General features: G+C 33.5%; 1 protein-coding gene across 1 annotated transcript; it reads left to right on the plus strand.

Moving 5' to 3' along the window:
* The first annotated feature begins 5,433 nt into the window (after positions 1-5,433).
* On the plus strand, positions 5,434-12,175 carry LOC116205619 (aminotransferase ALD1, chloroplastic-like). The gene is made up of 10 exons (XM_031538252.1): positions 5,434-5,581; positions 5,677-5,717; positions 7,328-7,395; positions 7,543-7,659; positions 9,301-9,363; positions 10,590-10,694; positions 10,808-10,858; positions 10,976-11,296; positions 11,370-11,576; positions 11,756-12,175. Exons 1-10 carry the CDS (start codon positions 5,487-5,489, stop codon positions 12,056-12,058), a joined length of 1,371 nt encoding a protein of 456 aa, XP_031394112.1. The 5' UTR covers positions 5,434-5,486; the 3' UTR covers positions 12,059-12,175.
* The last annotated feature ends 1,915 nt before the right edge of the window (positions 12,176-14,090 follow it).

Raw genomic sequence — 14,090 nt, forward strand, 5'->3', positions numbered from 1 at the left:
AAATCTGATTTTAAAATCCTACTATGAAATCAAACGCAACCAAAATTATTTTGATTTTGATTGTAGAAAAGGACAAATGAGATGTGATTATAAATTGGACTTGAGAAACGTGTGTTTTTGTTGTGTAGTGTGTTGAGTTAAAGTTAAAATTAAAATTTTTGAATTGAGAAACGTGTGTTTTTGTTATGTAGTGTGTTGAGTTAAAGTTAAAATTAAAATTTTAAAATTGGGAAATATGTATTTTTATTGTATAGTGTGTTGAGTTAAAATTAAAATCAATTGTATTTGAATCCAAATGGGGCCTTCTTTCCTCCGTGAACTCAGGTACGCTGCATTCTATCTCGCCAGCCAGAAGCAAAAGCAGTTAGAATATAAGGTGGTGTTTGGTTTCATAGTAGGATTTTAAAATCAGATTTTGATTTTGATTTTGAGTGGTATAAATGGGGCCCACCCTTTGACTTTGTATGAGTTATGTTGTTTTGTTGTGGGAAAAAGTGATAAAAATGGGACCCACTCTTTGACTTTGTATGAGTTATTTTGTTTTGTAGTGGGTAGAATTAAGTTAGAATTGTGATTCTAAAATACAATTGCGAAACCAAACAGGCCCTAAACTCTTTTTGTTGGACTAGGAATTTTCCAACAGAAGCTCCTCCCATGACAATTTTGATAAGCGATTGATCGTTTGACTCGAAAATATAAGAACATTTCGGCAAGCACAATTCTAGTTAAATGTATGTGAAGCTTATGAATATATATATATATATATCATTAGTGTTCTATCGCACTAAAACGAAATTTCGACCCGACGTACCACTGCAATATTTGAATTATTATGGGAAGAAAATTTAAAGCCTCCCCCGCCAATTTCGTTGTTACACTTGTAATGAATATAACACACGGGTGCAATCTCGTAATGGTCCCAAGAAAGACCAAAATGCTCGTCGTCGGCTATTTTTTTCGTAGCAGCCGGTCGGTCCCCACATGCTCTTAAATAGTTTCTGGTTTTATTTTACTAAACTTAGAAAAATAAAATAATACTTTTTTCTATTACAATAGAGATTCATGTGAGCATAATACGATAAAATAGAATTCTTAATATTTAATAAAGGGACATAAATAATTTCATAATGAAAACTAATCTTGCAACCTCTTAGTTAACAAGCGATAAGAACGAGCACCACTTCACTAACACCCTTCTCTACTACTTTTCCGTTTTAGGTCAGTTTATATATAAACTTCTTAAAAGAAAAAAAAATCGGTTACAAGAGAGACACATGATTTTAGAATAATGAAATGTAAATTTTAATATCTAATAAAGAATATTAATGCTTCGTTTGGTTTCGCAATTAAAATCATAAAAATTTTAACTTTAACTTTAACTCAACACACTACATAACAAAAATTCATATTTCCTAAGTAAAAAATTTTAACTTTAACTTTAACTCAACACACTACACAATTATTTGTCATTTTTTACAATCAAAATCAAAGTTACTTTAACTCTGAAACCAAACGCGCCATAATAGTTCCACCTCAACAATCAAATATAAAATCTCTTACTCTTATTTATTAGATTAGGATTGTGGTCCACTGGACTCTAATATAAGTGGATTTTGCACCGTTTTTATGTAGCTTTCTGCAGTCATTCGACGACCTCTCCTTCTGTGATTAGTCAGTGTGGCTATCTGAAGTTTTAAGTCAATTGGTAACTCTAAAAAAAAAAAAGAACAAAACAAAAACAAAAACTTTTGTATCCTCCAATTAATGTCTCTATAAAAGAAAATCCAAAGATCCCTATATTCGCAAATGGAATGAGTATACATAACAAATCGAGCGGTATCGAGGTGATATGAGAGTGGTTACGAATTTTAGCAAGATCCAAACCCTCTAGTTGTAGCTTTTTTCTCCCTTAATTTTTTTTTGGTGTGCACCTCCTTGTATACAGAAATTCAATGAGTTTCAACTAAATTAAATTCAAACTAGATTGATCCATTGGCTCTCCTAATTAATCATGATTTTACATTTTTTCACAAGACTCAAACTTGGGACTTTATTTAAGAGGAAGACCATCACCACGATTTATGATCCACGCTAGTTGTATCATTTGATTTGCCATCTTACCATCGCGATGATTATTAAAAAAGAAAAGGGCAAATCTATTTATAACTATAAAAGCCGTGACAATTCTTCAGAATGGGCTATATAGAACAGACCTTCCTTCCAACTCTATGATCTTTCTATTGACCACCAATAAAACTGAGACAAATGACGGAAGGTCTAACATCGACGAATAATTTATTACTTCTGAATTTCTTAAATTAGTAATTGTTCGCTTATACTCAAAATTCAGAAAGTTCTTTTAGAAAAGTGTGAAACACATCATACCTACCATTATCTTCTTCATAGTTTATTTCCTCTCTCTCAAACGTTTAGCGAAAATGATGTAAAAGATGAAGAAGAAGAAATTGTGAGCAACATTTGCCGAGAGTTGGTGTGAGCCTGGCTGACTCTGCTTCGGCGATCAAAGATGAAAAGAGATTGATGATCAATGATGACTTTACTGATTGATGATTAATGATGACTTTACTGATGGCGCCAATTTGCAACATGGGTCGATAGCAGTTGTTATTATCCTTAAAATTTTTATTTATTTTTTAAGTTGTTATTTCTCTTTTCAATTACAGAGAAGGCTAATGGAACTAGTATATAAGAAAATATAAAATCTGATAAAGAAGTATGAGTAATTTCACAACGAGAATTGAATCTAGAACTTCTAAGAAACCAAACGACAACGTGTGTTATCGTACTACGTTCCTTTTGCTACCTAGTTATTATTTAATTAGTTCAGAGTAAGGCCAAGGTTAATTAAATAATTAGTTAACTAGGAATATCCTATCAACTGCTGGTGGCCTTTTTTTATTTTTAATTGTTGAAATCCCAACAATTTTCTTGTCCCTCAGGATACGAGGATTTTAGGAAAATTCACCTGAAACTTCGTCGAGATTTTAGCTTATTCCTATCCAGATCATATTATCCAATATACCCATTCATTTTGAATCAATCCCACTATTGGGCGAATAATAGCCTCTTCTTTGCATTTATTTTACGTATATGTTTCTTTTTCTAAGAAAATTTTATTTTTTATATTATTTTATTTTATTACACTATAATAAAAGAGACTGTACCGTGACATGATGAATAGACAAAGGAGACGCCAGTAAACGCCATTCTTGGCTCCAAAAAGTGGAACATGCAAATTCAAAGAAAAGAGCCTCATCAAATATTTCCAACAAAAATACGAGAAAAATTAGGTGGGACTTGTGGAAAAAAGAAAAACGAACTACTTGTGGTTAATAAGTTTACTACATTCTTAGTTTGGTTGAGGCATCACCATGTTATATTTCTTGGGTCCTTATACCGTATAAATTCCCATATTTATTACTAATACTAAGCTGAAACGTATCAATATTCTCAAGAAGAGAAACAATTGTTTTTCGGATGACATAGATGATGACATATTATAATTTATAATTAACATGACATTAATGCTGGCTATAAGCATATGGCATGTTGGGACACAGACAAGTCAGCCCCAAAATTAATTATTTGACTAAATCATGTAGTAAAGTAGTTGCCTGCATCGCTTGTTAGGTGAAGTATTAGATTATTCTTCCCCGAGTCGGAAAAGCAAAGGAGAATTTAAATTAGTTTGGGGGCTTGCACGGGCTTATAGCTTGAGAAAGTGGAGCCAACCCATATCTTTTACGTACTGTTACTAATACTATCATATAAGCGATACATTTTTTTTTTCCTGTGGAATACGGAGCCAGCGGAAACTTTTTTAAGTCTATATTAATCTGCATGAATGATGATAAATCTATCACATTTTTTTACCGAAAGAAAGGAAAAGAAAATCTATCATTTTATTATGGGTTCCTATTCCATTATTACTTAAGGAACCCCAATGATATTTTGCAATAATCACGATGATGTGACATGGTATTTTCTTTTCTTTTCTTTCTTTTTTTTTTTGTGAAGAAACGGGGTAGAATAACTTTTTTTCTTTTTTTCCTTTTGGTTGGCACAGTACAGAACTATTCGAGTTCGTTGACCGCGCTGACAATTCTCAAAAGCTATTTTCAAGATACGTTTTCGGTTATATGTATATTATATAGTTAAGCCCATGTAAGGCTAGCACATAAAGTAATAAAGAAACCGTTTATAAAAAAAAATATAAATAAATACATCCATTCGTCCTAAAATTCTTTTGTTCGATCTTACTCATTTTGTCACTTTCATCCTAACATTTAATTCTCTGTCAAAATTAAGAGATCTTCAATTTTCTGTGAATAGATTTGAAATCTAAAAATGAGGCAAAATTAAAAAAGGAAAAAAAGGACATACATAAATGAGTTGACGTCTTCAGGTGGATGAAGAGTCGAGACGGATGAAGAGTCAAACGCGGTGGCCACCCCTCCTCCTAGGTCGTCAACTGCCTCTCTTCCCCTCCTCAACTTGATAGAGATCTCAGGGATAATGAGATCTCCATCGATTCTTGGGGAGGGGGAGTTGCGGGAGACCACCACCCTCTGTGAGGTTGCTGGCCACTCTAGGGATCGCCAGCGACGGAAGAGAGCGGCCGGTGCCAGCAACTATGTCCTCCCCTCTCTCTTTATCGGTCGTGTCCATCAGCCTTTATAAAAATTTCAAAAATAACTTTTATTTACAAATATTCAAAATTCCTAAGTTTTGATAGAAAATTAGGCAGTCGTGAAAGTAAACAAAATAAGTGACGTTAAAGACAATATCGGATAGAAAAAAAAAGGATGAAATTGGAAAAGAAAAAGTATATTATAAAGATTGGGGTTAAAAGTGAGATTTTCTTTTCCTAAAATAAAATAAAGAGGTTACTTGGAACCAAACTAGGGGTCAAGTTCACGGAAATTACACATGTGGAAATTTCCATATGTTGTCATGCACGTAGGCGTAGAGGTCCTTCCTTGCAAAGGAAACGTATAGAATTTTTAAAAAAATGAAAGTGAAATTCTGTTTATGCTAGGAATATTTATAGTCACGCTCTGATTGGTGAATAAGTATATACAACAATTAATAAGTTCCTTTAGACCAACATAAAGCTGATGAATGATAAAACTAATAAATATGAAGCACAAATACTTATATTTTGGTGAGAATGATGTGAGCAGCTGTATCACAAAACCTTTGTTCTTTTCCAGGAAGCAACAGAGAAAATTCAGATAAATATACGTATTGCATATATATGAATTAATATTATGAACCTAAAAATATTGTCCAATTATTATTATTATTTTATTTTGTGTATTTTTTCAGGAGAATAGATTATTGCTCTCTCATGACACTATATATATGGATTCATGCTCTCTGCCTATTGCATTCGCTAACTCAAACCAATCCTCCATATCCTCAATAAAAGATCTCCGAGTATTTGTTGAGATACAAAGAAAGAAATGAGTCTTTGCTATCCTCATCAACCTGCACTGACTCGTCCTTGCATGCCAGACAATGCAGCTTCTGTCCAACGCCGAAAACTTTATTACACCAGGTTATATATACAGTGATAAAAAAAATTAAATAATTTAGTTTTGTTCCTATGATTATATAGCTTAAAGCTTACTTGTTTTATAATCCTATTGACAGGATGAAATATGATGCAAACTTGGATACTGAATTGAGAAGCGGTATCCTTCTCCCCGATGATCTATTAGACGAAACAAAAGAGAAACTTTTATCAATTTTGCCTGCGAAACTTTAATATCATATCTTGTTTTTAATAAACGTGTGTGCTTATTTCAGTTATCTACTCTCCCGTTAAAATATTGATTCGACAAAGAATATTACTTGTTACTTGTTCTTCCTTTCCGGGTCGTGAACCTTTTGCATTCTTTCACGAGTCCACCTATCTTTCAGTTCATCAACTGGCAAGCCTTTTGGTCAACCGATTTCATCTAGACGGATGTGATGCTATTTTGGGATAATAAAAGAGACAAAAAATTTCCATTATTTTTCATGTTTCCCACAAAGTGTCAATTCACTACAAGACAATGAAATTTGTTTCTAAAATCTATTTATTTACCTCTAAAAGTATATGGGGCAAATGAGTGGATTGCCCCATTTACTCGTATATTTTTAGGTCTATGGGGACAAATTAGCAACGATTAATAAAAGTCACTAATTAGTATTATCAATGTTAATTAAATTTGCCTCAATTGATGAGATATAACAACAAATTTTCATTACTAAATTTATCATTAAGGATAATCATAATTGCCCCTATATCGTTTTTCATTATGAAAGTTATAGTGAGTAAATTTGACTCTAATATATCTCATATCTTTATATTGTATTTTGAACCCGACTTGAACCTTTTACCTCTAGCACAATATTTTTAGCCCTAACGCTTTTACAATTTCATCACCAGTGCATCTTTGAATTGAATTACAAATTCAATTTATATCTTATAATAAAAAAATGTCAGACTCTATAAATATGTGAGCTTTTACTCATAAAAAAATTAAAAATAATTTAATATGTAAATATGATAGTAAATCAAATATTGTGCATATATTCATTAAATTTTTTTCCTCGGGATGGTAAATTTGACGATTGTTTCTATATTTAAAAATTTATATAAAAATATCATATGAAAATACAGTAGATTATGCAAAATACATAAAAATATTAGCAACTACTTTATTTAATTTAACATTTGAATAATGTTACATTTATAAATAAATAAAAGCCATCTTTTACTTTTGGAGAGAGCTACTTGAATATTTTATAATTTATATCTAGTAAATTTTCTATGTTAAAGTAAAAATAATCTAGCAAACTTTCAACATTTTATCTAATTACTTTGTAGATAAACTTGCTAAGTTGGAGGCAAATGTTTATTACATTTAGAGGCAATTATAATTTACCTCTAAAAAAATATATTAGGGGCAAATACGATTGGATTAGAAATCAATTATATCTTTTGCTTCCTAAAGGAGGATTTATTTACAAATTTTCTATATATCTCTACTTATCTGTTTCTAGAAGTATTTTTTAAAGGTAAAATAATTATTTGCTGCTAGAAATTGTGATATAGATTTATTATTTATCAAAGTGTCAATTTTTGGTGCTCTAGAGACAAATAAAATCCATATAAAAGGCATATATTATATTTGTCTCAATATAAAAGTTTTAGAGGCAAATTTTGTAATTGCCTCTTATTATTTTGTCTCTAACAATGGTATTTATTATAGTGACTGTTGCTATCCTTGGACTAAGGATATAATAATGCATGCAGGTCAACGCTCAAAAGTACCACGAAACGTCAACATGGAAAATCTACGAGGAGGCTACTTGTTTCCTGAGGTAGCCACCACAGCTCCTTAACTTTACATGTGCTTGTTTTTCAGGGGAAAATAAATCTACGAAAAGAGACCTAATTATTAGTTATTTACTGATCATTAGTCATTTAGTTACTGATTAGTTTTCTTCTTATTTGTGTTCTTATAATAGATTGCTATGCGAGAGCTCGAACATGCTCGAAAATATCCACATGCGAAGTTGATCAGACTTGGTATTGGCGATACAACAGAGCCTATTCCTCATATCATCACATCTGCTATGGCTGAGGTATTAATTAGTGTTACGATCTCGGTTTCGGACCTTGATCACGTGCAGATCACGAGTCTTGAGTGACCTGTAAAAAAGAGAGGATCGATGGGAGTCTCTATTTCCCTCTTCGATGCTTAAATGAGAATATATCGAAGAAAAGCAGAATAATAGAACCTAGGATTTAGGAATACTTGGAGAGGTATTTATAGGAGTCTCGATATATCTGTATCGAGATATCGTAATTTGTGTGGAATATATATATGTATATATATATTTTGCTAACCCGAGGTGTCCAGACTTCGCCCGACTAATCCTCGGGGCTCCGTGAACCCCCGGCGGCTCATGAAGCGGTTAATTATGCCAAAAGCGCTCTAGTGGGATTCAAACTGGAATATATGATTGCACATAACAAGTAGATTACTTTCCATATTTGTGGTTAGAGATAGGAAATAATATCTCGTAAATAAGATATATACATCACTAAAATATTCAAGAGATAATATATTATGAGATATATGGGAGAAATATCCTTAATAGGATTTAATTACTCAATTTGGAGTATCAATTTGGGCCTCCAACCGTAAGTCGGGCCAAACGGGGCCAATTTTTCTGATCCCTAACAATTAGTGCGGAGGATGATAATATAAAAACAATCATGATTGATTTATAAAATAAAGTGTTAGTGCAGATATATATATCTCTTGACAGGGAAGGATACTACATATATGCATATATATCAATCTAGTAATAATTATTATGATATAATTCAAATCGCGTTTGTTCTTGGGCGTTTACCCCTTTTCTCTATCCAAAAAAAAAAATTTAATCGTTTGATTTGGGACGATATATATCCAAGGTCTATTAAGTTCAATGAAAGATGAACAATTAGATGGTATTCTTTTAGTATTTAACAAAGTGCTTCACGAAAAGCAATAACTTTTTTCATTTTCAGCGAACATAGTAACTTTTATTTAATTGTAACATTGAAGAAGTAACAGCAAATTACTAAAATCCAAAGCAAATACCATGAAATAAGAAAACTCGAAGTAGACATTAGAGTCTGAGTACGAGTTGACGCAACTCACGTCCATTCACTTGCCCCGTATATTTATAATTTATAATAACTCAATTTCACTCGTTGAACTATATATGTCACTCTCCCAGACCATTTTTTTCATGGAAGCTTGTGCTTGTTGACCTATCTAAACCCATTCTCCTCTTCAGCTCAAAAGTCAAAAGTCGAAGATAGATCATATGTGAAGAAAAATAGATTTTGCATGGGCTTCATTGAGCTTCTGGAAGACAATTCCAGCTCCTCGGACATTTCTCTGTCCTAAAGTTTTTTTTTTAATGAATAATGCATTATTCTCTGTCCTAAAGTTACTCATCTGTTAACTACCGAGAAAAAATTATTCATCTGCTTTTTTCTTTTCCTCTTTTCTATAGAAATTTAAAAAAAAAGTAAAAAAAAAGATTTTCGCTATATACACACACACATATACAAATATATTACAATTTCCTGTTTATTTTTCATTATTTCCAGAATCGTATTATCTGTATACATTATTCATTCGTTGTGTTATTATATACATTTTAGTAATATATATATATATATATATATATATATATATATATATAATGTCTCTTTATTTACTCCAGCAAGCTCTAGCCTTATCGACGGTCAGAGGTTACAGAGGTTATGGAGATGAGCAAGGTAACCAGGTGGGTCGAATAGATGTTCTCCACATCTTTAGCGGGTTTCCATGCTTATTCTTCGATGCTGTTTATCTCTATTAATTTATCAATAATATATTATGGAGATGAGCAAGGTAACCACGTGGGTCGAATAGATGTTCTCCACATCTTTAGCGGGTTTCCATGCTTATTCTTCGATGCTGTTCATCTCTATTAATTTATCAATAATATATGATGGACCTTGACTTGATGATTTTTATTTTTCTTTGAATAAAAGGGGCGAACAAAAGATATATCATCAATATTAAAAGTAGAATTGAAAAATGAAGACAGTGTTATATTGCAATTAATCCAACCTGTCATGAATTCAATAACCCAACAAATCCTAAGTGGGAAAGAAAATTAAGTGAGGGTCATCAAATTGTAAGTTCAATGAATGAAGGACAGCTTCTAATAATAAAAAGATGTGCATCCATATATATATATATTTTGCTGAATATATATATACACACACACACACAAAATACATCAAATGTATTATCAGCCACAAACGGATGTTTTTCTTCCGATTGTTCAAGGATATTAGTTAGATGTTTTTGATAAATGGATATGATTTAGATTGCTTTCCCACTATCTAGCCTTTGGCATTATATATATGTTTGCATGTGTGCGTATGTTATATTATAATTTATATCTTGTTACACACACACACACACACATGTATAAACGAAAGATCTTGATTAGTAGTGCACGATTGAGCTACGGAGTCAAAAGACTAACTATGAGCTTTTTGGAGACAGTCGCCCGGACGTCATCTATATATGTTTACAAAATTGTGAATCTTCATTTGTTACATTTATGACTTATTGCAGATAAAAATTATTATATTTAGGAATTATTTAAGGCTTCCATTACATCCAAATCATTTGAAATCATGCATGGTTTGTCTCGGACCCTAATTTTTCTTTTTATAGGTGAGATCCAAATATCTTCAACAGTCGATTATTCATAACTTGGGAGTGCACATGATTTAAATTTATGTGAAGGCATAACATATTATGTATAATGTCACGATTTGCTTCACGCTTGAACATGACAGAATCAATATGACTAGAGTATTCCGTATTTTGATTTGCATTAAAAAGATCATATTCAGCTGCTATATGTTCTATCACTTGTTTCAGTTTAGTAATTATGTACGATCGTGAAATTAATTTGAATTTGATAAGATCTAAATTGCTGCATTGTTCAAGGAACTGAGAATGGCAATAGCAAGGGCGATGTACAAAGACATGGGGGTGAAGTGGGAAGAAGTTTTCGTATCAGATGGCGCCCAGTGCGACATCTCTCGTGTTCAGGTAGAACATCGAAGCCCAGCTAGTGCTCTCTAATCAGATAGTCAGTATCTAAAAATATAATGCACGGAAGAATATCTCATATAGAGTATAGCGTACATTGTCTACATATGCAGATGCTCCTGGGATCTAGAGTGACCGTTGCTGTTCCCGATCCATCGTTTCCGGTAACATGACCTGGCTTTCAAGAGCTCATCTAGAAATATATAACACAACCAATCATTATATATACACACTGCAGATCAATGCACTTAATGGACTTATAACTTATATATATTTGACAGGCCTACGTAGATTCCAGCATAATTCTTGGTCAAGCAGGAAAATTCGAGGAGGAAACTCGGAAGCACCAAAACATTGTGTACATGAGATGTTATCCCGACAACAATTTCTTCCCGGACCTGGAAAACACTCCGAGGACGGACATCATCTTCTTCTGCTCACCCAACAACCCAACTGGGGCAGCCGCCACCCGGTCCCAACTCGAGCAGTTGGTCGAGTTTGCCAGAGCAAATGGGTCGATCATAGTCCATGATTCTGCGTACTCAGCCTACATATCAGATGGAAGCCCAAGATCGATCTTTGAGATCCCCGGCGCCAAAGAGGTTTTGAAGACTGAAACATATAGCTATATTTTCTCAACACTTGTACAGAACTCATTGATTTTCCTTAGTGCAGGTTGCGATCGAGATCTCGTCCTTCTCCAAGTTTGCTGGATTCACAGGGGTCAGGCTTGGGTGGACTGTGGTCCCTGAGGAGCTATCATACTCGAACGGGTTTCCTGCGATCAAGGATTTTAATCGTATCGTGTGCACGTGCTTCAATGGCGCATCGAACATTGCTCAAGCAGGCGGACTAGCCTGCCTTTCTCCAGATGGCCGTCAGGTTAATTAAACCAATCAATTTGTCTATTAATCTTTGAACTTGAGAACGCCTCAATATCTAAAATATGATCAATATATTGAAGATAATTAATCGCTTTAAAAAAACTGAATCATCTTAATGGCATCTAATTTAATAAGATCAACGTCTCTCACCATAAATGATCAAACATCGTTTTGCAGGCTCTGAACAAAGTAATCGAGTTCTACCGAGACAATGCGATGATTCTTGTTGACGCATTTGAATCGCTCGGGATTAAAGCATATGGCGGCAAGAACTCACCTTATGCTTGGGTACATTTTCCCGGGTCAAGTTCTTGGGACGTGTTTGATGATATTCTTGAGAAGACGCACATCGTGACCGTTCCAGGCGTTGGGTTCGGCCCCGGGGGCGAGGAGTACCTTAGGGTCAGCGCATTTGGCAATCGAGAAACTATGCTGGAGGCCTCAAAGAGGCTCAAAACCTTGTACAATCACTTCAAGTGATGAGTTGAATTGCTATGTTCTAATTAACGAGAGGTAGTGATGTTACTTTTATAGCCATGAATCTATGATTTATTGTCTTGAAACGACGGGAATCAGCTTACAGATTTAGAAAAATCGGTCTCCTCCTTTTTTCCTTAGTTAATGGCAAACTATGACTATTAGTTTTCTTGTCTATATTTTTTCGACGACTGCTCTGTCTCGTTTGTTTTTAGAGTTAAAATCACAAAAAATTTAATTTTAACTTTAACTCAACTCACTAGACGACAAAAATACACATTTCTTAAGTCAAAAATTTAACTTTAACTTTAACTCAACACAATACATAACATTTTGTCATTTTCCACAATCAAAATTAAAGTTATTTTAACTCTGAAACCAAACGCACCGTAAGTCACTCTTAGTCTTATCCGGTAATATCATTTAGGTTTCCGTACTCTTTTTTTTGGTGGTGTTGACTGTAATTGGACTTCCTTCTCATTTTTTTTAATAGGAAAGGAGAAATTGTGGACTCGGGCCTCACCAAATTTGCTGGGTTTGGCCCGGCAACTGGTCAGGGCCTAACCCGATAAACTTTAAATCCAAAGTTTTCTCATTTTCACGGTTAAATATTATCATTATCGTGCAATCCATCAACATGCGATATCATAGTTAATAAAGTCACTATATATTATCGAAAAAGAGCTTTACAAGAAAAGTTGGGCTAAAAATTGGGGATTGATGACCCAAATTTTTTATTTGGCCGTGTTGATTGAGGAATAAATGGGTTTTAGGTGAGGGGTAGGACCCATAAGATCTTGGTGTGTTTATCAAAATAATAATGGGACATTGCTTGTGCCAGAGTTGATTATTTCCCCTTGACCCACTTCCTTTTTGTTCACTTTTGAAAATGTCCCTTTGTTTGCTTCTAATTATGTTCCATTGTTCCCCCCCCCTTTTTTGATCTCCAATTTCTTATACTTCCTTTGATTAAAAGGAATCACAGGGACTATTTATGTCGGAACATGTTAATTCTTCATATCCCTGATTTTATCCCCCTTTTCTTTCATATTTTAAACTTTGATAAATTCATTGAAACCATGTTATTCAATTAAATTGTCAAAATATATAATGATTATCTCGTGTTCTTTTATTAGCAAGAAAAAAAGTATATATCTATTTATAGATTTAAGAACGTGATTTACATATTTAATGCACAAAAGCGAATCATCGCATGTATATTTTTTTCTTTTTCTTTCTTAGTTTTCACACAGGTGTAAATTTGCTTTTATTTGAATTTTCTTGCTTCAAAGGCAACGTTGCGTTAATCTAAATTGGAAACCACTTTTGGGAAAAAAGAAAAAAGAAAAGGAAGTTTGGATTATTTGTTTCTTAAATTCCTTTTTTTTTTTTTTTAATCTTTGCCAAGACGGCGAGCCGGCGGCACAGGAAACTGATGACAGTACTTTTCGACGTGATTACGTAATGAATGAATTGTTGTGCCACGTGTAAATTCACGTGACTTGATTGGATTGTCACGTGATGGGAAAAAAGAGTCAAAAGGTAGGGTGGGTGGATGAGCTGTCGTTGAGTGCGAGAGAATCATGACAAATGAGAGCTTGTGGGGAGAAGAAAACTGATCGGAAAGCCCACTGTAAGAAGCAAACCCATGTGGGAGCGGGTCCCCTTCGGGTCGGACACCACGAGCCCATCCCGGTTCCAATTTCACCCAAGACTTTTTTTTTTTTTTTCCAATTAATTTTGGGCATCCACTTGCCAAAAATACATTATTCGAAAAATGTTCTCTTGAAAGGCGTCCAATCTTCCAATGACTCATTTATCACTCCAATCTTTTTTACTTGAAATCTCGAATCCTTGAAGGAATCCTTCCCTGATTCTGTCTCCATATAATCAATATGAAAGTATCAATTAAATTGCAGTAAATGAACTTGAATAAATGAGTGAATAATAGATCATAAATTTATACAATAGAGTAACTCTACCAACAGGATGATTAACATTTTCTTTTTGATTTTTGAAATAACATGTACGGATT

This window comes from Punica granatum, chromosome 4 (assembly GCF_007655135.1).
Source record: "Punica granatum isolate Tunisia-2019 chromosome 4, ASM765513v2, whole genome shotgun sequence".
In the NCBI taxonomy this organism is placed as follows: domain Eukaryota; kingdom Viridiplantae; phylum Streptophyta; class Magnoliopsida; order Myrtales; family Lythraceae; genus Punica; species Punica granatum.

Excerpts from the sequence above, each read along its gene's own strand:
- LOC116205619 (XM_031538252.1), top strand. The coding sequence starts at position 5,487 with ATGAGTCTTTGCTATCCTCATCAACCTGCACTGACTCGTCCTTGCATG. Across the intron at positions 5,718-7,327 it reads GGATACTGAATTGAGAAGCG|GTCAACGCTCAAAAGTACCA; the intron begins GTATCCTTCTCC and ends TAATGCATGCAG. Across the intron at positions 7,396-7,542 it reads GAGGCTACTTGTTTCCTGAG|ATTGCTATGCGAGAGCTCGA; the intron begins GTAGCCACCACA and ends TTCTTATAATAG.